The sequence below is a fragment of the Triturus cristatus genome, chromosome 5_2 (assembly GCF_964204655.1).
Source record: "Triturus cristatus chromosome 5_2, aTriCri1.1, whole genome shotgun sequence".
Classification (NCBI taxonomy): Eukaryota; Metazoa; Chordata; class Amphibia; order Caudata; family Salamandridae; genus Triturus; species Triturus cristatus.
The window spans coordinates 22,033,455-22,061,128 of NC_140588.1; the positions used below are offsets into that span (position 1 = coordinate 22,033,455).

The 27,674-nt window shown below is 48.1% G+C and overlaps 1 protein-coding gene across 1 annotated transcript in view; it reads left to right on the plus strand.

Annotated features, from left to right (window-relative positions):
• Positions 1–27,674, plus strand: part of ICE1 (interactor of little elongation complex ELL subunit 1) — a 591,393-nt gene that overhangs the window by 512,366 nt on the left and 51,353 nt on the right. Inside the window, exons 16-17 of the mRNA XM_085606774.1 lie at positions 3,229–3,419; positions 26,186–26,292. Of these exons, the coding sequence (XP_085462900.1) occupies positions 3,229–3,419; positions 26,186–26,292 (298 nt within the window). The remainder of the gene's footprint in view (positions 1–3,228; positions 3,420–26,185; positions 26,293–27,674) is intronic.

Genomic DNA, 27,674 nt, shown 5'->3' on the forward strand with positions numbered 1-27,674 from the left:
CCAAGTAAGTGGGGCGTCAGGTACAGGGTGGGGCGAATTCGCGGAGTCTGGCCGGAGCCAGAAGTTGCATATGAACAAATCCGGTGTTCACGGGAGACAAAGTCTTTGTGCTTGAAGGCAGGTGGGTCCTCCGGGGTTTTCGAGGTTGCTGCCTGCAGGACACACCGTGATTTCGTAGGAGCAGGTTCGAGGGGGAGACAGGCCAGTAGGGCTGGGGCCAAGTCAGTTGGGTCTTCCTCTTGTTAGCTGCTACACTGCTGTTCGGTCCTCCTTCTTCTTGTAGTTTCTTCTTGTCTGTTGAAGCAAGATTCAGGGGTGGCCCTACATACTAGATTTAGGGTCTTCACAGGGAGGTAAAAGGCAGGGACCATTAGGTCCCTTCCCTGGGGTGGGTACACCCACTATTATGCCACCCTCCAGTGGGAGAGGAGCTTGAGCCTGTCCCTGGCTGGGTGAGTCTCCCCACCTGCAAGATGGTGGGCACTGGGAGTTGAGCTGCACCTCGCCTCCCCCACCTGAGGAGTGGAGTTGGCAGAGGTGGGCACACCTCTCTTTCTCACTTGTTTTTCCCACCGGTTCTCCCGCCCAAAGTGGGGGATCACAACCAGTGGGGACCAATTGCTGAAAGCAGCAGGTGGCCTGGGGAAGCTCACAAAGGCGGCAAGCCTTTGAAGCTTCCCCTTCGTGAACCCTGCCCATCCTGGGGGGAGGAGGCTTGGCACCTCGTCCCAGGATGTGCATTGTTTCAGGCCCCAGAGAGCAGCAGGCTCTCGACCCAGGGGTCCAGAAACATGTCTGATGGTGGCAGCTGAAAGCAGCCACTCAGCCTGGACACTGGTGGTGGGTTAGTTTTCAGGGGGCATCTCTAAGATGCCCTCTCTGTGCATTTTTCATTAAATCCCACAAAGGCATCAGTGTGGGTTTAATGTGCTGACAAGTTTGATAGCAAACTTCTCAGTTTTCAGTGTAGCCATTATGGTGCTGTGGAGTTCATAATGACAAACTCCCAGCACCATATGCTCTTAATGACCGTACTGCACTTATAATGGACTTAGACACTGGAGGGGTACAGGGCTCATGCACCTGTACCCTCACCACTGGTATAGTGCACCTAGCTAGAGGGGTGACTGATCAATGCCGGGGCAGTGGGTTGTGGGCATGACACACAAGGTGTGTGCTATGTCGACTCTTCACTTTGTTGTGCACCAAGACATGCAGCTTGCACAGGCAGTGTGTGAATTTTTACAGTGCCTCGAAGGGTGGCAAAATAAGTCCTGCAGCCCTTCGGGGTCTTCCCAGGTCACAGTGCCATGGGTACCTGTGGTACCATTTACCAGGGGCTGACCTGTGGCCAGAGATACCAATTTTGTTTTGTTTTTAATGCAGTTTTAGGGAAAGAACATAGGCCCTGGGTACCAGATTGGCAGGAGCCCAGAGCACACGCTGTCAAAGCTCATCAGCAGTTCAGCAAAAATTTGGGGCAATCATGCAGAAAGAGGGCACTTTCTCACAATGGCCCTTAGCAAACATTCCCCTAGCTGCTACAGGTACAACTCCACACTCATTTACTAAGCACTATCGTGTGGATGTTGTAGCTATATAAACTATGGTTGGCCAGATCGTCTTAAGGACTTTATTTTAGACATCTCCATCGTCCACATGGTAGCTACCTCTGTTGGAAGCGTACTGCTTTACAATCTTTGCAGAGCGTGTGTATTAACAGCAACAGATTTTGCGAACTGAAAATCACCACAATTGGAAAAATCTAAATTGGAATAGCGGCAAACCCTTCTTCCTACCCCACCGAGAGTTAGTGATCATGACTAATGGATCGTTGCTGAGTTGGGGAGGCCATCTGGGAGAGGTGAAGATCAGAGCATTCTGATCTCTGGTGGAATACCATCTCCACATCAACCTGTTGGAGTTGTAGATGATTCGCTTGCCACCTAAAGCTTTCCACCCATCCATCATAAAAAACGGGTGAGGCTTCTTACGTACAACACCACTGTCATGTGATACTGCAACAAGCAGGGTGGGTTTGGGTCATGAGTCTTGGGCCAAAAGGCTCTGCACCTGTGGAACTGTCTAAGTCATCAGGGAATCTCCCTGTTCGTACATCACCTGACAGCATCACACCTGACATCATCTTTGAACGCCAGGGCAGGCTAACTCATTCTGCATTGCCTTGCAGTTCGCAAACAGCGACTACACTAAGAAGGTGGCACAGGGCATCTTCCAGCAATGGAGAGATATGTCTTGATCATTTTACCATTGCTGAGAACATGCATTGTGCAAGCGTTTGGGGATGCCTTTGGTTGGACTGGAGTTTGGGACTCCTATATGCGTTCCTGTAACGATCTCCTGTGCCCCAAGTGCTGGAAAAGATCAATAAGGAGCAGGCCCAAGTCATCCTAGTGGTTCTGGCTTGGGCCAGGAGGGTGTGGTTAACCAGAGCTTCTGTCCTCCAGTCTGCTGCCTTTTCGGGAGGATCTTCAGTTGTAGCAGCAGGGCAGGGTCCAACATCCATGCACTTCAATGCTTGGAGATTGAGTGGCAACATCTAACTGCTTTTTGACCTTTCTCCTGAAGTAGTAAATGTAATTCTGGCAGCCAGGCTTCCCTTTGCCAAAATGATATATGTGGAACGCTGGGAAAATAATTCTTTTTTTGGGGGTGGGGTGGGGTTTGGGCGTGTGGGGTTTGTTTACCCCCTTGGTCCATAGTGAAAAGGTTCCAATTAGAGATCATCACACTGATATAATCTGAATTTTAAGGGCTCCATGTCCAACAGCGCGGACAGATATCAGAAAGTAACTAGTGTCTATGTGCGAAGATGGCTAGTATTTTATATTGTGACCCCAATGTCACTTCCAAGGGTGGGGACGGTCCAGGCGCGGAGTTGCTCAATGCCACTTACTGGCGTGCAAGGGAATTGCTGAGAAGAATCTGCGCATCTAGTCTTACACCTGGGGTATTCATAAGGTGCGAAGTCGGCTGTTAGTGTAAATCTAGAAGGATCTTTACGAAAGGTAAATAACTTGTTCATTGCTACCTTGTTTTTTTTCTTCTAGCTGTACCACTACACCTGTCATTATTTAAAAGAAACAGACAACTCAAAGTAAATAATGATTATAGATGTCAAATAAGTAGTATCTTGTGTATAATTATCATTGTTTTTGCTTTCCTTTTTGTTCTTTTTTGAGTCCTTGTTTACATTTTTATTTCTAGGGTTCACCTTTGAATGTTGGAATTGTTCTCTCCAGTGTGCTTTTGGCGATTCAGCTCTGTCCTAATATGAAGTTCCAGTTAAATGAAGAGTGTGGAGAAGATTTAAGTGATGGTATTTGGCAGTATGTGTATGCTATTGATCTATTGTGCTGCCATAGAAAATGGGTGTGGACGCATGACAATGTTATAAGGTAAGTCTTAACTTTTGCAGTACAAAAATAAGTGTACTAAGAGTATTTGCAATCCTTTTCTCATTTTGAAAATCGGGCTCAACCATAGGATTAATACATGTATAGCAGTGACTTTTATTGTGCTAGCAAATTAAGGATTTTATACAAGTAAGTCCTTGGTGAGACTTAAATACCCTGCCTTTTAAAAATATGCTAGGTATCAACTTTTCCATTTTCCAGACTTGGTAATGACATATTTTGCTGTGTGCTGCAGAGTCAGATCCCATACTTTCCCTTGTATTTTAGGCTTTTTCTTCGGGTGGCTTTCTTGTCTATTTTAGTTTATTCTTTGAATTTGCTGCTTTCCTCCTTAACCCTTCCTATTCTGTGTTTGTGTAGCCTGTGGATTAATAGACCTGTTTTTTTGACTGGCTGTGTTGTATCCTTTCATAGCTGTCGTCAGGGGATTAATTTTTCTCTGTGCAGATTTACATATCGGTTCAACCCCAAAACAACGTGCACTCTATGAGGTTATCTCAGGACTCACGGTCTACCTCAGTGCTGCTCAGCTCACTTGAATTTCCGAACCTATTATGTAGAATCCTGCTTTATTGTATCAACCCCAAGACAACGAGCACTCAATGAGGTTATCTCAGGACTCACATACTACCTCAATGCTGCTCAGCACACTTGGACTGCCGAACTTATATGTAGAATACTGCTTATTGTATGGATCTTGCTCAAAAACTGTTGTGAACCGCTCCGATACCCTCTGGTCAGGCTAGCGCTATATAAAACTCCTAATAAATAAAAAAATATATCATTTGTATTTACAACTTAATGGGAGTTCATGGCTGTTGTCCTTTTAAATTGTTCCTTCTGCTTACACCTGATCCCTGCTTATTCTTTTCCTTCTTCCCATTTGTGAGGAAACAGGCTTTTTGTCCCCATTTTGACTACTAGGCACTTGTGTAATGGCTCTGATATGCCCTGAGCCTTGCTAATTAGAACTCTGTACGTGTGCTCTCACCCTTAAAAAAAGGTACATGGTTCATTGGTTTATACCCAATTGACATAGCTTAATTTACTTGTAAGTCCCTCGTATATAGTTCTGGGTGTACATAGGGTTTGGTCTGTAAGGTAAACTATTGCTCGTGGACTGCAGCACTAGCTGCGCCACCACAAGAATGCCAAAGTAAAACATGTCTCCCAGACTGCCACTGCATATTGGTAGAGCAGTTTAAACTGCTAACTCTACTCTGCCATTGCAAGTAATGGCAAAGCCCAAACCTCCCCTTTTAATCTGTATAAATCACCCCTATAGCAGAATTATTGAGTACAAAGGCAGGCCGCAGCATATTAGAAAGAAGAAACATGTGTTTTACATGTTCCAACAGCAAAAACCCACAATTGTTGTTTTTTCTGTGGGAGAGATTGATAACCCCATTGGCAAGGACAGAATTATATGATGACAACTCAGCTGTGCTAACTTTTGAATTGCCTGGAAGTTTGGGCGGGACTGTCCCCATAGGGAGCAGGGTCAAGACTGATTTACATATGGTTGGGTTCAAACTGGAATGGCATGGGAAGTATGAATGACATTGTTCTGCATTCTGTCCATCAATTGTTCTTTTTGTATTCGTCACCCTGAGTGGGGCGGCTATGCCCAGACATGGGTCCAGTGCTCTCTATGCCACTGGAGTCAAGCTAGCTTGGTTGATGAGGGGTGAACCCCCGAAACCAGTCCCAGGATGCTGCTTTCCATTGCAAGGCGGACCTAACCTGGCAGTTCGGGCTGGGCTGTTCCCATAGGGAGCAGGGTCAAGACTGATTTGCATATGGCTGGGATCAAACTGGAATGGCATGGGGAGCAAAACAACAAATGGATTTAGGCCCAGATCTCTGTACTGGGGTGAATGTATGTCATTGTTCTTCATTCTGTCCATCAATTGTTCTTTTTGCATTTGTCACCCCACATGGAACGGGAATGCCCAGATGTGGGTCCCATGCTCTCCATGCCACTGGAGTCAAGCTAGCTTTGCTGATGAGGGGTGAAACCCCAAAACCGGTCCCAGAATGCTTGTTTCCAATCCAAGGTGGACCTGGCCTGGCAGTTCAGGCTGGACTGTTGCCATAGGGAGCAGGGTCAGGACGGATTTGTGTATGGGTGGGTTCAAACTGGAATGGCATGGGGAGCAAAAAAAATTATGGATTTATGCCCAGATCTCTGTACTGGGGTGAATGTATGGGATTGTTCTACATTCTGTCAATCAGTTATTTTTGCTTTTGTCACCCCGAGTGCGATGGGCATACCTAGATGTGACTCCCATGCTCTCCATGCCACTTGGGTCAAGCTGGCTTGGCTGATGAGGGGGGAAACCCTGAAACCGATCCCAGGATGCTTGTTTCCAGTCCAAGGCGGACCTGGCCTCTGGAGTTCGGACTGGACTGTTCCCATAGGAAACAGCGTTAAGACTGATTTGCATATGGCTGGGTTCAAACTAGAATGGCATGAGGAGAAAACAAAATGGTGGATTTAGACCCAGATCTCTGTACTGGGGTGAATGTATGACATTGTTCTTCACTCTATCCATCAATTGTTCTTTTTGCTAACTTTTGAATGGAACTTTCGAAGTTGGTACTGGTACTTCAATGTATCAAACAACTCATTAAATTTGTCCTGGCTTGATGCTGAAGGCGAAATTCATGTAACTTGTTGCCGCATGCAACTTTTAAAAATGTTGTCACTCTGTTTACCAGTTTTTCAGTTGCTATTGGCCGAGGGTGGCCAGAAAACATCCTTCTGCCCTCCTGGGGAGATGTGTGAACGACTCCCTGGTAAGGCCTGGTGGTTGTCGACATACCACCATTTGGCGTCCTTCTGTGACGTCGACGTGCTTCCTCCGGAAGCTCCCACCTTTGGTCGCCATCTTCTGATTCTTTTTTTCCGCCGTTGGGTCTGGATCGAGACGGGAGGAGCTCCAGAACTTTGGAGAGAAGAATCCACGAGAATTGACTAGGAGAACAGGAAAACGAGTTTCGACACACCGGCCTTCGAACCGGCACGCAGAGAAGAGGATAGAACACCAATAATTTGACGTCCAACAGAGAATGCGCACACTGGGCGCTGTAATGGACAAGACACCATTCAAGTTCTGTGACAATTTCCACCACAAGTACGCGCAGAAGGACCAGCACCCGGTCTGTAACCTTTGCCTGCCGCTCGACCACCGCTCCGAAGACTGCAACACGTGCCCGGCATTCACCCCGAAGACCTTGAGGGTGAGGGAAAGGCAAAGGAGGGCGAATTACAACATGTAGGGTCAAGGACCACCATCATCGCTTTGAGACCTGGGCCTCTCCAGCGAGGAAGAGGACAACATCGCCAAAGGGCCTGAGGGCGACGAAGACTCGCACGTCCAGCCCGTTGACGTCTAAAAAAGTGCTCCGAAGGAGGTAAGAGTGGCAGCTACCCCAAAACAGTTGACCGAGCCCCGAAGGAGTGACTCTAAGTCCTCAAAAACAGCACTGGCGTCGAAAGTTTCGATGACCGCGAGCTGGTCCAAGGACAAACAGTCCATCGGTTCCTTTGAAAAGCACTCCCAGATGGCGAAAACCCTTGATAAAACGAATTCGCCAAAGAGCAGTCACGAGAAAGACTCCTCGACATCGAAGAAAGAGAGGGTGAAGCAAGCTTCGACTTCAACGTCGTCAAGCGCCAAGAGAAAGCTAGAAGATCTCGACGCCGAAGCACAAGCGTCGGAGCTCGAGAAGAAAAGGAGAAGTCTCGAAGCCGAAATGGCAAGCGTCTTGCAGCGCAAGAAAGATTTCGACGACACAATGAAGCAATTCAAGGTCCCGCAGAAAATCTTGCCACTCTCCGATAGAGACCTTAAGGAACTACAGGTTCCTATAACCCCAGAACCGGCTGACGAAGAGGGGTACTACTTCGAAGCCGAGGGAGAGGATGAGGACCAAACCTATCACGGTTCGGTGACCTCGGAGACACAAGACACCCAGTGGCAAGATCTCGACGCTTACTCGCAAGAAGGGATAGACACATACCCTTTGAGACCCTCACCCCTGATGACATCGGGATGTACAATCAGGTAAAAAAGAAGGCTGCTGACACCTATGGAGTACAGCTAGAGGAGGAGAAGCCACAGTCATGCTTTCTTCTAGAAACCTTGCTGCCCACACAAACAAGAAGCCAGTTCCTGCCCATGCTTTCAAGTGTGCTGGACCAGGAAAAAGAACTGGTGCTATGTAAAGCGCTCTGATACCCGATTCGGTTCAAGTTTGCGCTATATAAAAAACTGTAAAAAAGAAAAAAAAAAAAGGTTTCAAGTAACCTGCCACATGTAAGGCAGTGACACCAAGGGGAGAGAAAAAATACAATCACTCCTCCAAGGACCCAATGTGCATCAGGGGTTCAGTCCCTTCTGACTCAATAATAGCTTCCACTGCCAGTAAGAAAGCTAATGTTCGAGGCATATGAGCTGCAGATTATACACTGTGCATAGATCGCCATCTGGTGTTGGGCCCGGATGTTTGCAGTTTGTTTTCCCTCTTGGAAAGTCTTTGGAAGTCACGAGGTCGGTGACTCCTCCTTTGGTTCGTATTGCGCATGGGCTTCGGCTCCATCGTCAGATTGTTTTTTTCCGCCATCGGGCTCGGATGTAATACTACGCGCTCCGGCTCCGAACTTTTTCAGTTCAACGATCGATGCAAAAATCCTCGCTCATCGAGATCCTTCAGATAATAAATCATCTTAATCACCTTCTCTTCGGCACTTCTTCGATTCCGGTCGTCGACGGCGGCCTTCGGGCCTATTCCGGCTCCGGTCTCGGCTGATGGAAAGAACTCCCTTCAAGAAGTGCCCTCGATGTGGGTCCAAATTCCCCCACACCGATCTTCGTGAGGTGTGCAACCTCTGCCTCTCCCCTGAACACGAGGCCCGAGACTGTCCCGCCTGCAAGTCTTTTAGATCTTAAAAGACTATTCGAGATCGAAGGGCCAGATGCAACATGGCGCACTCCTCGACCTCTGCTCCAGTCGACATCTTCGGGGCAGAACATCGAAGAAGAGGACGACGACCTCGTCAGTGCTTCCGAGACTGACGACTCAGATGTGGAGGACATCACCCCGGCGCAAAGGGTCGTGAGTACTATACCCCCTCTCACACCCACGCCGATACCCAAAAAGGCTTCGGTCACGCCTTCGCCTTAGAGCCTAGGCAAGACCATGGATACTGCTTCTCACACCCCACCTTCGGGCCCGGTAAAGAAGCCTATTAAGCCTTCCGGCAGCTCGGGCTCGAGCCAGCCTACCAGCGGTACCGAAAGGCACCCTTCGGCACCGAAGAAAAAATCGGCCTCCACCTCCACAACGAGCCCAGCACCAAAGCCCTCGGTGTCGAAACCTGCCCTCTCGGTGCCGACCAAACATAATAAGGCCCTCGGCACCGACACTCCCATGCCGAAGTCTCTTTCGGCACCAAACAAAAAATCGGAGGTCCCGAAGAAGCACGGCTTAGACAAGCCTAAAAAGCCGTCGGCCTCGAAAACCTCGGCGCCTACCGAACAACCAGTGTCGCAATAACTTTACAAACCGGATCCTCTGCAAAAGACACTTACCAAGGATCCAAAAACTGGACATTTGACACCGTCTTCAAAAAAGAGACACTTGGACAAACCAACTCCACCTCCAAAGAGGAAGGACACTGCTACCTCCCCTTTCAGAGTGCCTTCCCCACCTCCTCCACCTCCTCCACCCTCCCCACCTCCACCTTCTCCACCCCTGCCTCATCGCTCTCCAACCCTGTCTCCAGACCAAGATGATCTAGGGGACCCTTACTATGATCCAGCAGATGTGCCACAAGACCCCACCCCTACTGGATCTCCAGACCCATGGAATGACTATAACAATCTGGACATCCCAGATGTCCCACAGGATGACCTTTACCCATCTAGGCCATCCCCACCAGAAGATTTGTTAGGCTTTCACCACCTACTACAGAGGGCGGCACATTATCCCGGGGTGGAGTTACATACTGACCCAGTGGAGGAAGATTTTCTCCTAGACACCTTCGATAATGCACATAGGTCCACTGCCATTCTACCTATGTTAAAAGGAGTAATCAAACATGCACCGGAGGTTTTTAAAGACCCAGTCAGGGCTAGGGTCCTAAACCCCCGTATAGAGAAAAAATACAAAGGCGCCCCCACAGATCCTTCATACATTAAAGGCCCTGCACCACTGGATTCCTTAGTGGTATCTACAGCTAGGAAGTGTTCAAATTCTCAGGCGTCAGGCGAAGCACCACCACCTGACAAAGAGTCCAAGCTCCTAGACGCGTCAGGGAAGCGCACTGCGTCACAAGCCGCCAATATATGGCGTATCGCCAACACTCAAGCGCTATTGGCCAGATACGACAGGGCGCATTATGATGAGTTAGAGACCATCATGCACCATCTCCCTGAAAAATACAGAAATAGGGCTAATGAATTGATCCAAGAGGGAAAAACTATAACTAATACCTCTATACGCTGTGCCCTAGATGCGGCAGATACAGCCTCCAGGGCCATAAACACCAGTGTCATTCTCCGTCGCCACGCCTGGCTAAGAGTTTCAGGTTTTAAACCTGAGGTACAAGCCTCCATATTGAATCACCCATTCGACCAACAACATTTATTTGGCCCAAAAGTTGATGAAGCCCTCGAGAAGATGAAGATACGGCGAAATCCATGGGAGCCCTACAGTCATACACTCCTAGGCGCTCCTTTCGCCGCTCTTCCTTTCGGGGCACGGGCAGAGGCTACTCCTCGGATAGTGCATCCACGTCCTACAAATCCCCTCCTCAGTCTACCTTCACAAAGAGTTATCAAAGAGGCAGATACAGAGGCAATAATAATAAAGGCAGAGGCAAGACAAATACCGCCCGCTCTGCCACACCGCCTACCCAATGACTTTCCCCCGCTCCCTCCAGACCATTCCACTCCGGTCAGGGGCAGAATACAACATTTCCTTCACGTCTGGGAGACAATCACCTCAGACAGATGGGTGACCCAAATTATTCATTCAGGGTATTGCCTAGAATTAACATCTACCCCCCCAAACATTCCACCCAGGCAACGCCCAATGTCTCAAGAACATGCCACGTTACTAAAACAGGAGGTAATCTCCCTCCTGCAAAAACAAGCCATAGAGCAGGTCCCCATCAATCAACAAAATGTATGGGTCCACTCCCTGTACTTTCTGATTCCAAAGAGAGACGAGACTCTACGACCTATCCTAGATCTCAGACCTCTAAATACTTATACATTCAGACCATTTTCACATGGTAACCCTTCAACAAGTTCTTCCACTCCTCTCCCAGAACGACTTTCTCACCACTCGGGGTGAGGTGGTGGACCCTTTGTCGAGAGGCCCTGTGTCTTTGGACATGGCTGGAACAGCAGGGCATAACCCTGGTCGTTCAACACCTGGCAGGTTCTCTGAACGCCAGGGCGGACGATCTCAGCCGTTGATGCCCTCTGGATCACAAATAGCATCTCCAGTCGGAGGTGGCGCAAGGTCTCTTTTAGCGGTGGGGAGTATCTTGGTTAGATTTGTTCGCCTCAGAAGTGAACGCGCAATGTCAGCAGTACTGCGCGCTGGAGTTTCCAAGGCGGCTATCGCTCAGGGACACGTTTCGTCGCGAGTGGAGCTCAGGCCTGTTGTCTGCCTTTCCACCCATACCACTCCTGCCCAGAGTTCTGAAGAAGATCAGGAGCGACCGAGCCCAAGTCATCCTTGTGGCATCGTACTGGGAAAGGAGAGTCTGCTATCCAGAGCTTCTGAGCATGAGTGTCGATCCCTCAATCAGCTGCCCCTTCGGAAGGATCTTCTGTTGCAGGGGAGGGTTCTTCCCCCGAACCTGTCAACTCTGCGCCTCCATGCGTGGAGATTAAGCAGCGACGGTTGATAGCTGTTGACCTTCCTCCCGAAGTTTGTATGCTATTCTGGCAGTCAGGCGGCCCTCCACTAAGATGGTATACGCCTGCCATTGGCAGAAACTTGTTTTATACTGTTCAGAGCGGTCTATTGACCCTCTTTCTGCTTCTCTTTCTACTGTCCTTTTATTCATTCTAACCCTTGCCCAACAGGGCTCTGCTTTGGGACCTCTCAAGGGTTACCTTTCTGCTCTGTCTGCTTTTTTGCGGCTGCCAGATCAGCCTTCTCTCTTTAAATCTCCTACTGTAATAGATTTCTGAAAGGGTTGGTTCATTTATTTCCACCTACACCCTCTGTTATACCACAATGAGACCTTAATTTGGTCCTCACTTACCTGATGTGTGCTCCTTTCGAGCCTTTGCACAATTGTCCCCTCCGGCTGTTGACCATCAAAACAGCATTCTTAGTGATGATTACATCGGCGCAGAGAGTGAGTGAATTACAGGCATTATCCAGCTCGCCTCCTTATCTTATTTCCTTTGAGGACATGGTGGTGCTTCGCACCAGGGCTTCTTTTTTGCCAAAGGTTGTGACCCCATTCCATCTGGGTCAGTCCATCACTTTGCCCACCTTTTTCGCTCCCCCACATCCCTCTAAGGAAGAAAAGCGTCTCCCCCGTCTGGACCCAAAAAGAGCGTTGTCGTTCTACCTCAACCGTACAAAAGGGTTCCGGGTGAACGACAACTCTGTGGGGTATGTGGAAGCGAAAAAGGGAAGGGCATTGCAGAAAAGGACCATTTCTCGCTGGATCGTTCTCTGCATTAAAATCTGTTATGCCTTGGCGAAGAAGCAGCCCCCTGAGGGATTAAGGGCCCACTCCACCAGGGGAAAGGCTGCGACGACAGCCTTGCCTCTGGGTGTCCCAGTCCAAGACATCTGTCAGGCAGCAACGTGGGCATCATTGCACACGTTTGCTAAACATTATTGCCTTGATGGTCAAGTGTGCAGGGATGGGCATTCTGCCAGTTCAGTCCTTCAAGACTTTTTAGTCTAGTTCATGAGTCCGCAACCCGCCGCCGGGATGGTATGGCCCGAGTATCTGATTCAAACGTAAGGAATCTGTAGCTAGAATTCTCTATCAGATGAACAAGTTACTTACCTTCGGTAACACATCATCTGATAGAGACTCTTTCTAGCTGCAGATTCCTTACAACCCCACCCATGCCTCCTCGCTTTGCGGAATGATGTAGTAGGACTAGGGTTGTTTCCCATTTCAGGGCCCTAGTGGTTTTGCACTCGACTACGTCAGTTACTTCGTGGCTCTGTGCTTCTGGTGTGGAAAATACGAAAAGTACTGATGTCCGCACGCCTGGGTGGCGCCCGTGTAGGCACCACGACGTCATAACCAATGCTACCGATAAAGTCATGCGGAGCAGAATGGAGCCAGCTGACGTCACGCACAAGGGGAATTGCTCAGTAAACGTTTCCGGATCCAGCCTGACGCCTAGTAAATTCAAAGGTAAAGAATGTGCCGCTAGTCGCTACCAGATGATGCTTTACTGAAGGTAAGTAACTTGTTCTTCAAGATGCCCATCCTGGCCCAAGCTCTGTCTGCCCTGGATCTACTGGAGCTTGGAGACTGAAAGATAGTGCTGGACTTGCAGGCTGCCTATTCCCACATCCTCGTCCTACAGTCCGGTTTCAGGTAGGCCAAGATTACTTTCAATTCTCGGGGCTTCTCTTTGTCCTCACCAGCGCTCCTCTGTGTTCACAAAGGTGAAGGTGGTGGTTGCAGCCCATCTGCGGAGGCTGGGAATGCCATCTTCCCATAACTCGAAGACTAGCTGCTGAAGGCGGGTCGTCTCAAACAGTTAGAAGCAACCTCCTAACAATGGCTGACCTGTTAACCTAGTTGGGGTTTTCCATTACTGTGCCACAGTCACACCTGACTTCTTTACAAAGGATACCCTTCATTGGAGCCATCCAGGAAATGGTGCTCTTCCAAACCATCACTCCACCTCTACGAGTCCACTGCATTCGGATGATCCCAATGTTTCAACCCTTGTCATGGATCTCATTAAGAGGCTTCTTGGCCTCCTGCATCCTGCTTGTGGCCCAAACCTGGTGGCATTTGCGGACACTACAGTGGGATCCAAATTCTCAGTGGGTTTATCACCAAAGCAACCTATCAGAGTACATCTTGGTGTCGAAGAGGCTGAGGAATATCTGCACAGGTAGCTGCTCAACTGCAATTGACCCTTTTCCCTAATCCACCCAGAGCTAATGGATTATGCATCATTGGTGGGTTGGTCATCTGGTAGAGGTGGAGATCAGAGGACTCTTGTCTTCTGCGGAGGTTCGTCTCCACATCAACTTGCTGGGGTTGCGAGGTAATGGCCTAGCTCTGAAATTGTTTCTCCCAACCATCAGGGGGTAATGGGTTCAGGTTTTCACAGACTACTATGTGGTATTGCAACAAACAAGGCAGAGTGGGGCTGTGGGTCCTGTGTCAAGAGGCTCTGCGCCTCTGGAAGCTGCTGAATGCTTAGCATCACACTGGTTGGCCAGAACCTGGCAGTATCTTTAAACGCCAGTGTGGACAAACTGTGCAGATGTTGCCAAGCGGATCATGAATGGCTGTTAAATTCAGAGGTGGCATAGGACATCTTCCGACTATGGAAAGAACCCTGGCTCAATCTATTTGCCAACTCAGAGACCACACAGTGTTGAAACATTTGTGCGTTGGAGTTTAGAGAGGACTTTCTGTCACTGCAGCACTGCCATATTTTGCACCCAAGCTTTCCCAGCCTACACCTCCATGCATAGAAATTGAGCGGCGACAGTTGATGACTTTAGACCAAAAAAGTGATTGGTTTCATCCTAGCAGGCAGGTGTATATTTACTAAGTCTGTTTACTTGGGATGCTGGGAGAAGTTTATTGTCTTGTCTTGCTGTGGCAGCAGTTAAAGGTTACCTGCAGGCCCTTTCGTCCTCACATTTACCTGATCAGCCATCCCTCTTCAAGTCACCTGTTGATATGTGTTGTTTGGAATGGCGGTTCCACCTGGTCCAGCCAAAACCTTTTGTGATGTCACAGTGACACCTTAATTAGTACTCATTAACCTGAGGTACACTCCCTACAAACTAAGGCACAGTTGTCCTCTTTGCCTCCTAACCATTAAGGCGGCACTTTTCATAGCCATAATGTCTGCCAGCCAAGTGAGTGAACTTCAGGCATTATCTGTGGTATCACCCATTAACCTCTTTCTTCTCAGACAAACTAGTTTTCTGGACAAAAGCAGTATTCTTGCCCAAGGTAGTTATGCTCCTCCACATAAGGCAGTCCATCACCTTACCAGCTTTTTATGCACTGCCTCATCTTCCCAGAAAGGAAGAAAGGCTCCATCACCTCAAACATTAAGAGGGCCCTCAAGTTCTGGTTAGATAGGATCAGAGTGTCAGGCTCTCCAATTCCGTATCCTCAGGGCTGTGCCGATGCTCAAAGGGGGCCCACCTCTGAATTGACCCAAGTCTGGAATGTGTGTATCTACACAGACTTTTGGGGCAATTGAGCGGGGGAAGGAAAGGGTAGGGACTGCGGGGAGGGAGACCTGTGGGGGAAACAAAGAGACACTATGAGGTTCTGATTGTTAACTCTTTCCTCTACTCTTTCCTCTACCACTAAGCCCTTTTTCCCTGAACACCCCTCTACTCCACCCTTCCTACCTGTAAGGAAAATAAAGGTAAAACAGAAAACTTCAGAGGCGAGCTGAGGGTGACACCTTCAGAACAAAGCCCTATCAGGAGATAGAAAACAAGAAGGAATACAAGAGACAATTACTTCTGATTATCCCCTTGTTAGTTTATTCCTCAAAATTCCCCCACCGGGTATAGGCACCACCTACCAGGAATTTCTGTTCTGGCTTAGTCCCGCCATGTCCTTTATCTCCCTCTCTGCGCTCGCTCTCTCTCTCTCTCCTGTGTTATAGGAAATATAGAAATAAAACAGAAACAGCGAAGAACATATACAAGAGTATGTTATTGTGCCAGGAGACCTCCTGGCCATTCAAACACGGGGGGAAACGTTAGCCAGCACGTTGTCCCTGTTACTCGTAAAGCTCCAAGTCTTAAATCACAGTACGGTTTGATAATAATGCACACGGTCTGTAATTGTTGTAAAAAGGTAGTCAAGCAGTGAGTGCCCCCACACAAGTGCTATGTAGACTCCGATTCGCGTGCTTTGCCTTCGGGGAAACGAGCACACACACACACTGAATGGGAGGGTTTCGCAGGCGCTATCACTCCCCCTGCATGAAACCGTACCTGGTTTCTCCAACAGGGAGAACGCAGCCCAAGCGCCTCTATGGGCGTCAACACTCCTCTGCACGAGACCGCGTATCTACCGGATCTCATCCAACATAGGAGTTACTTGTAACCGGGGAACCCGTCACCGGTCACCAAAAAGAATGGCGGTTCAATTGTTTTGTGGCTGTGACACTTACCGCCCAGCAGAGCAGCCTGAAGGATCGTCCTGCTTTCAAGAAGGATCTGGGTCGAATAATCGGCAGTTCTAGTGGCTTTATTTCCTGCTTCCTGTGCTGCCTCTGATGCACGTATGACGTACCTCGCATTGCTTCATGGGTAATGTAGTTCCGTGGAGGTTTTCTGTACCGCCGGTTTCGTTTCGGAAGGGCAGGTAGCATTTCAGCCGGCAACAAATCCTGACAGAACATTCCCCTTCCCGGGAACGCTAGCTGCCATATGGCTTTCCTGGGTGTAAGTGATGAAACCTGGCTACCAACCTAGGCGCGTGCACCGCTTCTCTTGGTTCCCAGGAATTCTCTTCTGGGCCATATCCCTTCCATGCCACTAAGTACCACAACTTCCCTCGTATTTTCTTAGCATCCAGAATATCCTGTACTACAAACTCGGGTTCACCCTGTACCAAAACTGGAGCTGGCTTTTTCTGTACCTTTCCGTGAACGGGTTTCAGGAGGGACACATGAAACACAGGATGTATGCGTAGATGGGAAGGGAGCTTGAGCTTGACTGCCACTGGGTTTACATGTTTAACTACCTGGTACGGGCCTATGAACCTGGGATTAAACATGCTATATTTTTTAAACCTGATGTGTTTTGTGGACAACCAAACCCAATCCCCGCTCCTGTACGTAGGACTTGGCTTCCGGTGTTTATGTGCCTGTGCCTTGTACCTTTCTTTAGCCTTGAGCAGGTTGTTACGTGTGGTCAGAAGTGTTTTACGCATGTGCAAGAGTCTAGTGCTAGGTGCTAGGAAGGACTAAGGGGGTGAACCGAGGGTGGAACCCATACGTGCAAACAAAAGGAGTGTGCAGCGTGGAGGAATGCTTGGCGCTATTGTTTGCAATCTCTGCTATCCACAACCGGTCCACCCACGCGTCGGTATTGACCTTGACGTAGCACCTAAGTAACTGTTTTAGTGTTTGGTTAAGACGTTCCTTTCGGCCGTCCGTTTGCGGGTGAAAGCTAGTGGAGAGTGAAGTGGTTATCTGTAGCTCAGAACACCAGGTTCTCCAAAAACAGGTTGTAAACTGTGCTCCTCTGTCTAAGACGATGTCCTTGGGAATGCCATGCAGCCTGACGATGTGGACCAACAATAGTTTGGCCAACTGGCTAGCTGTAGGTGCTTGTTTGCAGGCTATGAAATGGCCCATTTTGGTCAAGTAGTCTATGACTACTATGATGGCGGTGTTACCTTGGTCCACTGGCAACACCACGACGAAGTCCACTGAAAACCGTTCCCACAGAGTTTCGGGTGTGGGCATAATCTGCAGGTGTCCTTGTGTTTGCTTCCGGTCTGGTTTCGTTTGGGCACACCTGGTACACTCCCGTACCCAGGTTAACACGTCGGGGCGAGCTGACCGCCACCAGAATTGACGCACCACCTTCTCCAATGTCTTTGTGCCTCCTAGGTGTCCTGCGCACGGGAGATCGTGACACCATGAGAACACGGTTTTGCGTAGCTTTTGGGTAGGGAGTAACAATTGTCATCTTTTTATAGGGAGACTCCGGATGTGCCTTGAGCCAGCTTCTCCATGTGAAGGTCTGTATCCCTAGACGTATTCCTCGAAGAAAGCCGTCGGTTTGCATGGCACACAGAACCCGGCTAGGTTCGATGATGGAATTTTCGGTAGGACTGAAACCATGTGGAGCAGCGTCTTGTCTAGTCAGGGCATCAGCCTTCTTGTTCTGCACCCCAGGCCGGAAGGTCACCACGAAATGGTATTCGGCGAAGAGGAGCATCCACCGGGGCTGACATGGAGTGAGGTGCCGAGCGGCCCTCATGAACTGGAGGTTGCGGTGATCAGAATACACCGTAACCTGATGGACTGCCCACATCAACCAATGCCTCCACACAAGAAATGCGTCTCTGATTGCCAACAGCTCTTTTTCCACAATCGTGTAGTTCTGCTCCGCTATATTCAGCTTCCGGGACTTGAATGCTATGGGATGCAGGTAGCCTGTGGTTTCATGTCGTTGAGAGAGTACCGCTCCGATCACTTCTTCGAATGTATCGGCCTCCACTATGAACGGCAAAGCGGGATTTGCATGGCTGAGAACCGGGGCTGTCATGAAGGCGTGTTTGAGTCGATCAAACGCCTTCTGGGTGTCTTCGGTCCACAGGAACTGAGTCTTTTTCCTTGTTAACCGGGTCAAAGGGGTCACCATGTCCGAGAACTGCCTGATGAACCTGCGATAGAAGTTCGCGAAACCCAAGAGGCTCTGGATCTCCTTAACGTTGCGGGGATGGGGCCACTCTATGATGGCCTTCACCTTCCTTTCCGCCATGACTTGGCTAGAGGGGTTAAGCATAACCCCAAGGAATTCCACGGTGGTTACGTGGAACTCGCACTTCGTGATCTTACAAAACAGCAGATGTTTCGGTAGGGCTTGTAATACCAGGCGTACGTGACCGACGTGTTCTTCCTCTGTAGTGGAATATAAGAGGATATCGTCTATGTAGACTACGACGAAGAGGTCCAGATATTCCCTTAGGACCTCGTTGAGAAAGAACTGAAACGCCGCTGGGGCATTACACAACCCAAAGGGCTTCACAAGGTATTCGTAGAGCCCGTACTGTGTCGTAAATGCGGTCTTCTATTCGTCCCCCTCCTTTTTCCAGACCAAATGGTAGGCACCCCTTAGGTCTAATTTTGTGTAGATGCCTGCAGCCTGCACTTGTTCTAATAGCACCGGTATCAGGGGTAGCGGGAATTGGTTCTTTATAGTTATGCCGTTTAACGCCCTGTAGTCAATGCCGCAGCGCAAATCTCCGTTGGCCTTTGGGATAAAAAAAAGGGGAGAGGCCGCTGGTGATCTGCATGTCCGTATGAAACCCAGCTCCAGGTTTTTATCCAGGTATCCACGTAGGTAGGTGGTTTCAGGCACCGTAAGAGCGTATATTCTCCCACAAGGAACAACCGATCCCGGAGCCAGGTCTATTCGACAGTCGTAGTCCCTGTGAGGTGGCAACTTCTCTGCCTTGGTATCGCGAAAGATGTCTGCATAGTCCGCATAACAGGAAGGCAGACACATGTCCTTTTCGGCAGCGGTTGCGATGTGTTGTCTGGTTGCTAGGAGCCTTGATGGCCGGGCTGTTGCTGTGGTGCAGTGATTCCGGCAGTACTCTGAATCTAACCACAATGTCTTATTGGCCCACCGAATGGTTGGGTCGTGTCTCTAGAGCCAAGGGAGACCAAGGATAACCCTGTATTGCGGGGCGTGTATTATACTGAATGATAGCTTCTCTTTATGGTACACCTCGTAACATTGCTCATATTCCGGTGTGCTATGTGTGATAGGCCTGGATTCCAGTTCTTTGCTGTCTACTGCGTACACCGTCTCTGGGTTGGGGTTGGGAACTAGTTGCACTCCTAGAAGTTGCGCCTCTCCTTTGTCCATGAAGCAGCCCGTGGCTCCCGAGTCTATCATCGCCCAAATGTGCTTGGTTTCTTGATCAATTTCAATGGCCAGTGAAATGAAGAAATGGTCTGTTTTCGTAAAGACGAACGTGTCCACCGAAAGGATGGTACGACCGCTTGAGGACCTCCCTTCTTGCATTCTCAAGCCTTGCAGTTTCCCTCCTCTCTTTCGGTGGTGAGGACGGTCGCTTGACCTGTCCGAGCCCTACCATTCTTGGGTTTAACCGGACATTCCCGAAGGAAATGTCCTTTCTTCCCACAGTAGAGACACAGTCCTTGTTTACGGCGATGGTCCCTTTCGCTTAGCGTTAGCGAGGCCCTTACTGTTCCTATTTCCATCGGCTCAGGCTGCGAAGCTGTCTTCTCGAGAAAGGAGGTACGATCGCCATACGAGTTGTTCTTTTCTTTTCGCTTGTGTTCTCCTCGGCGTTCTCTTAGCCTATGATCCAGCCGGAGAGTGAGGTCAATGAGGGCTGTGCACGTGTGTGGTTGGGGATCAATCGGAGCTAACACATCCTTTAGCTCCTCCATGAGCCCTTGGTAGAATATAGCCGACTGTTTTGATTCTGGCCAGTCGGTTTCTGCTACCAGCCTCCGGAAGCTGTTCAGGTAGCTAACCAAATCAGAAGACCCCTGTCGTAGCTCCAATAGGTCTCTGTCCACGGAGAATGTCTCGGCCCTCCTATCGAACGTTTTTTCGAAGCTCTCACGAAAATCATCCCAATCGTAGAGCTTTGGGTCATCCCTCCGTACTATGGGGACCGCCCATTGAGCCGCCTCTCCGCCCAGGTATGAAATCAAAAACGCTACCCTTGCTTGGTTAGTGACGAACATTTTTGGTTTGCAGGAGAAGTGCAGGAGTACCTGGGTGAGGAACACCTGAACCTTTTTAATGTCTCCATAGAACCTCTCAGGTGGGGCCAACGGAATCTGTGCAGGCATCTCCACTACTACTGACGTTGGGTGTGGAGTTCCCCCCGATGTCAAAAGGGTTTCTCTGTAGCCTATCAACTCGGCAATGTAGCGCTGCTGTCTCCTGCCGTGATGCAGCCAGTTCCGCTTGAACCAGTGCCAAAGCCGCCACTGCATCCTTTAGGGTGGCCATACCGGAGTTCAAAACAACCAGGAGGAGACTGATTCTTGGGCCGATTATTCTGTCAGGTTCTCCAATTCCGTATCCTCAGGGCTGTGCCGATGCTCCAAGGGGGCCCACCTCTGAATTGACCTAAGTCTGGAATGTGTGTATCTACACAGACATTTGGGGCAATTGAGCTGGGGAAGGAAAGGGTAGGGACTGCGGGGAGGGAGACCTGTGGGGGAAACAAAGAGACACTATGAGGTTCTGATTGTTAACTCTTTCCTCTACCACTAAGCCCTTTTTCCCTGAACGCCCCTCTACTCCACCCTTCCTACCTGTAAAGAAAATTAAGGTAAAACAGAACACTTCAGAGGAGTGCTGAGGGTGACACCTTCAGAACAAAGCCCTATCGGGAGATAGAAAACAAGAAGGAATACAAGAGACAATTACTTCTGATTATTCCCTTGTTAGTTTGTTCCTCAAAATTCCCCCACCGGGTATAGGCACCACCTACCAAGAATTTCTGTTCAGCGTAACCTGGTTTAGTCCCGCTATGTAATTTATCTCCCTCTCTGCGCTCTCTCTCTCTCTCCTGTGTTATAGGAAATATAGAAATAAAACAGAAACTGCGAAGAACATATACAAGAGTATGTTATTGTGCCAGGAGACTTCCTGGCCATTCAAACATGGGGGGAAACGTTAGCCAGCACGTTGTCCCTGTTACTCGTAAAGCTCCAAGTCTTAAATGACAGTACGGTTTGATAATAATGCACACGGTCTGTAATTGTTGTAAAAAGGTAGTCAAGCAGTGAGTGCCCCCACACAAGTGCTATGTAGACTCCGATTTGCGTGCTTTGCCTTCGGAGAAACAAACACACACACACACACACTGAATGGGAGGGTTTCTCGGGCGCTATCACTCCCCCTGCATGAAACCGTACCTGGTTTCTCCAACAGGGAGAACGCAGCCCAAGTGCCTCTCACGGGCGTCAACACTCCTCTGCGCGAGACTGCGTATCTAGCAGGTCTCATCCAACAGAGGAGTTACTTGTAACCGGGGAACCCCTCACCGGTCACGAAAAAGAATGGCGGTTCAATTGTTTCGTGTCTGTGACACTCTTACCGCCCAGCGGAGCAGCCTGAAGGATCGTCCTGCTTTCAAGAAGGATCTGGGTCGAATAATCGGCAGCGCAGCCCGGAGTTCAAGTGGCTTTATTTCCTGCTTCCGGCGCTGCCTCTGATGTACGTACGACGTGCCTCGCATTGCCTCATGGGTAATGTAGTTCCGTGGAGGTTTTCTGTACCGCCGATTTCGTTTCGGAACGGCAGGTAGCGTTTCAGCCGGCAACGAATCCTGACACAGAGATTACCAACAAGATGACAATAATTTTTTGATTGCTCAGGAGCTAAGAAAGGCAAAGAGGCAAATCATCTGATGGCGTGTAATGTCTGCATAAAGATCTGCTATGGACAGGCCAAGAAAAAGCCCACTGAGGGCTTGCATGCTCATTCCACCAGAGCAAAGGTGAGTACCACTGGGCTGGCACACTGTGTACTCATTCTGGACATTTTCAAGGCTGCACCGGGGTTGTCATTCCACTTGTTCAAAAAGCTTTACTGACACAGAATCTGGCAGTCCCTTTTCCAAGCAAAAATTACTCCGGCGATTGTTCAATCTAGATTCTGGTCAATTCACAAATCCTACTTGACTGGGCTCTACAAACTGGGGATACATCAATCTGTCAAATGCTGGCACTGTGAGGAAGCCACCGGGTGGATTGAACATGTGTTCCTCACTTTCAAAATAGCCAACCACTATGGTTCAAAATACAACAAACCATCCAATACATTTTTAACTTCCACTTCTCTCCAACTCTTCTGACATCAACCCTTGGCCTTGCAGCACATCATCCCACCATCAACCTATCACCTCAAGATTCACTTTTACTCGACCTCATGCTAGCCCTTGGCACTCAAGCAATTCTGCTGGATTGGAAATCAACTACAGAAAGCCCCTAAAAGAGCTAGTGGAGCATTTTACATGCCACTTGAAGTGGCAACAACAACATGTACTTGAAAGCACACAACACCTCCGGCTCAAGGAGTCTATGGGACTCACTCGAACTTTTGTCTCCAAAAAGTGGACCTTCCATAGCTCTAACGTACCAGAGCTAAAACCACAAACACATCTTAGTGTCTTGCAGAGCTTCAGTCACCAAAACCACACTGGTACCGACTACACAACAGGAGACCAAACCCCCTCCTCTTCTCTCTCCTTCCCTTACTCCCATCCTCGCTTGTTCTCTCTCCTCTATCTATTCCTCATTTACACACCCTGGCATTCCATTCACCAACCAACTATTGTATACCAGTATCTACTCAGTCCTTGTTCACGGGCCATTCATACTTGTTGCTTCCTCCTTGCTTCCTATAGTAGGCCCGTAGCCATCACCTCTACTTATATTAAGACTACCTGTAAGACCATATTTCATGTAATGCACATTCTCTAATTAATCTATATACTGCTTTATACCTTACCTTGTAGTGTGTAAGTATCTCTCACTATGTATCTGTTCATTGCTTTTCTGTTATACATATTTTGACAATAAAAAAGTTTGAATAAAAAATTGAAAAGCTTTATTGCCTGGACCGTCATGTTTAGCAGGACAGGCACTTCACCCGATCAGTCCTGCAAGATTTCCTGGTCTGAACCATTCCACAGACCCTCCATCCGCAGAGGTACTGCCTTCCGATCTGTTCACATGGTGAGGGATCTGCGGTTAGAAAACTCTATTAGAAGGGTCGTAATGCCTTTTCTGAAAGTCTAGATCTAACTGCCGATTACTAACTGACCCACCCTCCGCTCCATTCAGTGGAATGGACTCACAAAATCCATGAATAATATTCCAATCCGGACATACTACCATATTCTGATTTCCATCGCTCCACATCCGTCAGCAAGGACTGAGATCAGAAAGAAACTGATGTCAGCATGTGCAGGTGACACAGAAATGGTGCCCTCAGCATCATATGAGGGATGCAGTGAACTTGACGCTGCACCACATGACGCCATCTAGTGATGCCCAATGGAATTAGTACGAAAGCTTCCTGATCCAGACTGGCACCTGGGGAAATTGTCAGAGGAATCTGCGGTTAGATAGAGTCTACCTCAGAAAAGGTGTTGAATTTCCAAAGTGTCTCTCTTTCTGGGAGATGAGCTCTATCTAGAGTGGAACTCTGGGCTTTGTACACTGTCTTCCAATATATCTCATGCCCCAAGTACTCTTGGGAGATCAGAAACGACCGGGTCCAATTCATCCTTGTGGCTTCAGTTTAGGCTAGCGTGGTATCTGTAACTCCTGGGCATGAGCTTCTACCCTCTGATCAGACTGCTGTTTCAAGAGGATCTTCTGGAGCAGCAGCATAGTGGGGGCCTGCATTCTGGGCTGTGCAGACTCCTCTTCCATACTTGGAGATTGAGCAGCAGCAGTTGAGTGCTTTTGACCTAACTGCAGAGGTTGTTAATTTTATCTTAGCAGCCAACATCGGTATATGACTGCCAATGGGATAAACTTGTGAGTTAATGTACTGACTGCCAAATTGACCCACTTCATGCCACACTGTCCAAAGTTGTGGTGGTGTTTAAGGTTATCTACTGCACAGCAAGGCCTTGCTTTTTTGTAGCTGCCGGATCAGCCTTCTTTGTTTCAGTCACCTCCTTTGATACATTTCTTTATAGGTTTACAACATATGTTTCCACCTACTCCGATCATTTTACCCCAGTGGGAATTGAATTTGATCCTTACTTTCCTCATATGCACTCCTTTTTAACCGCTGGATAGCTGTCCTATATGGTTTCTGACCTTCAGACAGCCTTACTTTTTGCCATAACATCGGCGTAGTGGGTGAGTTAGCTACAAGCCCTATCCACCAATCTGCCATACATCATATTTTAACTGGACAAACTGATCCTAAGAATGCTTCTGAAAGTGGTGACCCCATTTCACTTGGGGCAAAATATTACTCTGTTGACGTTCTTCAGTCCACCTCACCCTTCTAAGTAGGAGGAGAGACTTCAACGGCTGGATTCTAAAGGAACTCTTCGCTTTTACATCGATTGTGCCAGAGAAAATTGTGGACAATCTTTGTGGGATTAGCAGGAGCAAAGAAGGGCAAGGCAGTACATAAGAAGACAATTTGTTGGTGGATCGTGCTCTGTATGTGCCTGCCAAGAAGCAGCTCCCGAAACGTTTGCAGGCTCATTTCACCAGAGCCAAGGCCACTACCACTGCGTCGGTATGCAGACTCCCTGTTCTGGACATTTGCCAGGCAAAGTGGGCATTTCTCCACATGTTCATGCAGCACTACTGGCTGGACAGCCCGGTCCGACAAGAAGGGCACGTTACCCCGCTTGGTCTTGCCAGAATATTTGGTTTGAGCCTGTTCACAGACCCACCACCTCGGAGGTACTACTTTGGTATCTATTCAAAAGGTAGGGATTCTACGGTTAGAAGTATCGATCAGAAGAACTAGTTACTTACCTTCAGTAATGCTATCTGGTAGATGTATCTCAAAGCAGATTCCTCACTAACCCTTTCCATTCTGTAAACTACACCCTTCCCACCTATAATGGTCCCAAGGATAGCGATTTGCTCACTGGTTCACACAATCTTGTTGGGCTCTGTATCTGGGGGCATGTACAGCCCAGAAAGCGGAACGACGTTGGTGTAAAACCACATATTGCCACCTACGGCCTTGCAGGGGTACTGCTAAAGGTTTTCTAGATTGTCTGGTGTCTGGGAACTATTCAAAAGGGAGGAGTCTACAATTAGAGTATCTACCAGAATGATCAGTAACTTGTTCTGAACATTTAGTATTGTTTATTTTCTTATTCTTTGCCCCTGACGAAAGCCTCCTTTCTTTAGTATGATGTTTTGATACCTTAAGATTTGACTTCTGTTTTTGATGCCCTAAGTAAATATTTCACATCTCCAAATCTGTGATGTTGCTACCAGGTGCTTTATACATTGTTAGAATTCTGATGCTTTATCACATCCTTAAGAAGTCAATTTTTCCATAAAAAACCCTTTGTTTGGTCTTTTCTCTAATCTTTTCCTTGCTAATTAACTTGCTGCTTTTAATACAAGCCTGTGGTGGTTGGGAAGATTCCATGCTCCTGAAGGAAAAATAACTGTAGTTTTCCCGTTTGTGGCCTATTCATCCCAAGGTTTGGGCCAAGAGGAGCTGTAGCATTTCCAAGTTACATGGAAAAGGAAGACGAGGCAGACAGCCTTGTAGGATTCCTTTAGATATTATTAGGACCTCTGTTATTCAGCTCCTCTAGTAAGGGTGTTATAAGTCCATTTAGCCAAATGAACATAAGCAGGTTAAAGTATTGATGTGGGGAAAATATATAGCAGAAGAACTCATTTTACAGACAATTATAGTCCTACTTTGAGCTTTTGACCTCGTGGCCCAAACATCTTTGAAATGTGAATCTTGCTTAGTCTGCAGTATGTTGAGATTTTTATTTACAGTATTATAATATTAGATAGTATTAGATCTGTTTTATATTCCAGTTTGTAGAACATTAATGTCTTTATTTCTTTAGAAGCTACTTGTGTGAGCACTAAAGCATTTTTTGCCAGACTTGTAGGCTTCTTCCTGACTCTGTTTGAATTTATGTAGAGATTTGTACATCAGACCAAAGTACAATTCAAACATCCATGCAAGGTAGCACTGCAGTCATACAGAAATCAATGCTACAATTACTAATTAACATAATAATCAATTATTTTTTGTTCTTTTTCTAGCAAGGAGCTCTGGCCCATTATGGATAAGTGGGTAAAATGCAAAAAGGGTTGTCTCAATGTGACGTTTACTTCTGATATTTCTGTGGCAGCGGTGCTCCGGTTAATTGGTGAGCATTTTCGGGTTTTTTTTTATGATCAGCTGTAACACTTGATGTGGGTGCAATTTTAATGGCATGGTAACAGAAAAGTAATATGATCCTATTGCCACTGTGAGATTATTTGTAATGTATTTACTTTATAAAATACACACACATATGACATTTTTACACTAGGTAATCATTGATTTGATGTAGCTTGCACACACCGTTTGCGTGTGTGTGCAGTGAAGGTTATATAGTGTAATCGTAAAATATCCATTTGTTCTTATCTGTGGAATACTGTAATTTTTTGACCTACATTCACCATGCTTCAGTCGTTTTCTGTCTGATGATGATTACATATTAGCACTCAAGTTTAATTTCCATAAAAATACATTGAACATTGTTATCCATGCAATAACCCGCTCACTTCACTAGGAAAGAGCCATAGTCCAAACTGGGGGGTGAGCACATTCACACCAACCCAGAGAAAGCCTCAAGGGAGAGAGGCATATACCCACCAGCTATATTCACTGCAGTATTGTCAATGAGGTCGGCAATCGTACTGAAAAGAACATGCCGGGTATGACCAAACATGGATCCCGGGCTCACTGTGCCACTGTATTCAAGCTATCCTGGCTGATGAGGGGTGAAACCCTGAAACTGGTCCTAGGATGCTTGTTTCCGGTCCAGGGAGGACCTGGCTTGGCAGTTCGGGCTGGACTGTTCCCATGAGGCACAGGGTCAAGACTGATTTGCATATGGCCAGGTCTAAACTGGGGTGGCATGGTGAGCAAAAGTATGATGGATTTAACTCAGATCTCTTGACTGGGGGTGAATGTTTTGATTTGTTCTGCATTCCGTCCATCAATTGTGTGTCTTCTGCTTCCTCGCCCTAAGTGCGCCGGGTATGCCCAGACGTGGGTCCTGGGCTCACTGGGCCACTAGATTCAAGCTATCCTGGCTGATGGAGGGGTGAAACCCGGAAACCGGTCCTAGGATGCTTGTTTCCGGTCCAGGGAGGACCTGGCTTGGCAGTTCCGGCTGGACTGTTCCCATGAGGCACAGGGTCAAGACTGATTTGCATATGGCCAGGTTTGAACTGGGGTGGCTCGGTGAGCAAAAGAATTATGGATTTAACCCATATCTCTTGACTGGGGGCGAATGTTTTGATTTGTTCTACATTCCATCCATCAATTGTGTGTCTTCTGACCCTTAAAATGGCACATTTTTAATTGCCTTGTCCCCAGTTGGCATAGCAACAATTACTTGTAAGCCCCTAGTATATGATACCAGGGTACCTAGGGCCTGTAAATTAGAGTGTCCCCCAATAAGTGCAGTACTTACTGTGCCACCCTGAGTGGGGCAAGGTAAAACCTGGCTCCCAGGCTGCCACTGCAGGCTGGAAGAGA